The 2,217-nt window shown below is 59.3% G+C and overlaps 1 protein-coding gene across 1 annotated transcript in view; it reads left to right on the top strand.

Annotated features, from left to right (window-relative positions):
• The window catches only part of Slc38a8 (solute carrier family 38 member 8), a 17,284-nt gene that overhangs the window by 9,983 nt on the left and 5,084 nt on the right, over positions 1–2,217 (top strand). Inside the window, exons 6-7 of the mRNA XM_004646572.1 lie at positions 1,301–1,415; positions 1,638–1,753. Coding sequence (XP_004646629.1) covers positions 1,301–1,415; positions 1,638–1,753 — 231 coding nt within the window. The remainder of the gene's footprint in view (positions 1–1,300; positions 1,416–1,637; positions 1,754–2,217) is intronic.

Below are 2,217 nucleotides of genomic sequence, written 5' to 3'. Positions count from 1 at the left end.
GGCAGTGAGGGGGTCCCCAGGAAAGAAAGCAAAGGCCGCAGCCACCAGAGGCTGGAGGGCCAGGAGAATGGCACCCCCTTCCACAGTGCTCTGAGAGGGGTGCCGTGCTGGACCATTTATCTACATTATGCCAACTTGAGTGCTTGCACGCCGGCAGCTGGAGTCAGGTCGCTGGCCACCCTGGCTGCTGTTGGCTGCGGCGGGCTCTGAGCTCGCTCAGGGAAGGCAGGGCTGCTGGACTAGGACAGGATCCCTCCCGAGAGACACAGAGGGTGTCCCAAGGAGGTATCATTCGTGCTCCCTTGGCCTGACAGCAAGTGGGCAAGTGGATGTGAGGAGGCCCCTGGCAGGGCCAGCGCGCGTCCTGGACCAGGGTGCTTGGCTGTGAGGCACTGGTGCTGGGGCCACCACACGTGCAGAAGGCCAGCTCACCGGCTCCGAGCGTTGACCGCACAGTGCTTACTGCAGTGGCGCACTTGACCTGCAGAGTGTGCAGTTCACACGTTGGGTGTGTGCCAGGTGTCGCTGTCACCCTCAGGAGGCCCCTTGCCACCTCCCTCAGTCAGTAGCTCTCCTACCCTGCCCCGAGCCACTGTCTTGCTGTTTGTCACCATGGAGCGGGGTCGCAGCAGGCCATGGCACCCCCAGCAGGCCATGACACCAATGCAGACACATGTGGGGCTGTCACAGATGGGGCCATCTCCATGGGAGTGAGGCCCAGATGCTGTGTCTTTGTGTCCCTAGGCTGAGGACCTACGACCCTGGTGTAGGGGAGTCTGCCTGGTGGGCGTGTGCTCGCGTATATGGCTCAGGCTTGAACCCAGGACCTTTGCGCTGAGCTGCATCCCCACACCATTTATTTGTTTACATACTTTTTGGTACCAAGAGTCAAACTCATGCCTTGTGCTTGCCAGGTAGGCATTGTGCCACTGAGCTATACTCCAAGCCTATTTTTTATCTTGAGACAGTCTTACTAAACTGCTAAGCTGCCCAGGCTAGGCTCAACTTCGCAATCTTTTGGTCTCTGAGTGCTCGGATTAGAGATGTACACCACCATACCTGACTACCTGTTTTGCATTGCCTGTGTGGCTGGTCTGTGTTGAGGCATGGGGTTGTGCTTAACCTTTTTTAGAGCCATGTAATACTTCACAGTGAGAGCTCCGTGATTTGCTTCTGCCCCTGGTGCTGGGGTATACACAGTGTGCGCCCTGCCTTGTAGACACAGTGCTTCTCCTGTGGCTCTGGGTGGGTCCAGTGCCTGTTGGCTAGAGTCCTGCTGAGCCGTAGCCCTGTGTTCCAGTGTCACGAAGCCGCCGTGTCCATCTACTGCAGCCTGCGCCCACGGAGCCTGTCCCACTGGGCCGTAGTCTCCCTGCTGTCCCTGCTGGCCTGCTGTCTCATCTACTCACTGACAGGTGGGCACTGCCAGAGTGCTGGGCAGGGGAGGAAGGGCAGAGATGGTGTGGGGCTCGGCGTTCCTAGGGCCTTTGCTGTTACCTCCTGGGCATCCACAGGACAATGCACTCCAACCCTCCCTTCCAGCCCAAGGGCAAAGCCGAGACCACATCTGGCTGCCCTCTCACGGTGCCCGCCCTGAGCAGGGCTTGGTGGGGGTGCATCTGGGTGGTGAATTACAGCACAGTATTCCCAGCTTGGTGAGGCAGCAGGCACCGTCAACGGTAACAATGAGTGCCTCAGCAAGGACCATGACATGCACGAGGTCACACTGTACCTGCAGGGCAGTGAGGTGCAGGTGGACTCCCAGCCTGCTGCCGTGGAGCCTGGCTATGTTCTCTTTTATCCACCTCTACTTCAGGAAGGGCCTTGGACTACTGAGGTCACCTGAGACTCTTGCTGGGGGGCCTCTTCCCAGACAGGGAGGTCCTGAGGCTGGGCAGCTTGTCCATAACATGTGACACCTGTTGACATCCCTGGTGCTCAGGCCCGAGAGAAGCCAGACGTGACAATTCAGGACAGGCAGGGACATGTGCGGGTCTGAGAGGGCAGTGTTGCACTGGGGCCTGGGGACAGGTGAGCTGGTCGGTCCTGCGAGACTGACTCTGATCCTGGCTGATGGCTGATGCCCCCACCTCGGTCTCCCCATCTGTAGAGTGGGTGTGCAGCCTGCTGCGCTCCTTGGCCCCTGTGGAGTGAGGCCCGTGAGGCGTGTCTATTTCCCTGGCACTGCATCTTGGCCACGCTGCTGTCACTCTAAAA

The sequence above is a fragment of the Octodon degus genome, unplaced genomic scaffold, assembly GCF_000260255.1.
Source record: "Octodon degus isolate 3935 unplaced genomic scaffold, OctDeg1.0 scaffold00271, whole genome shotgun sequence".
Classification (NCBI taxonomy): domain Eukaryota; kingdom Metazoa; phylum Chordata; class Mammalia; order Rodentia; family Octodontidae; genus Octodon; species Octodon degus.
This window is presented reverse-complemented; position numbering and strand designations above follow the sequence as displayed.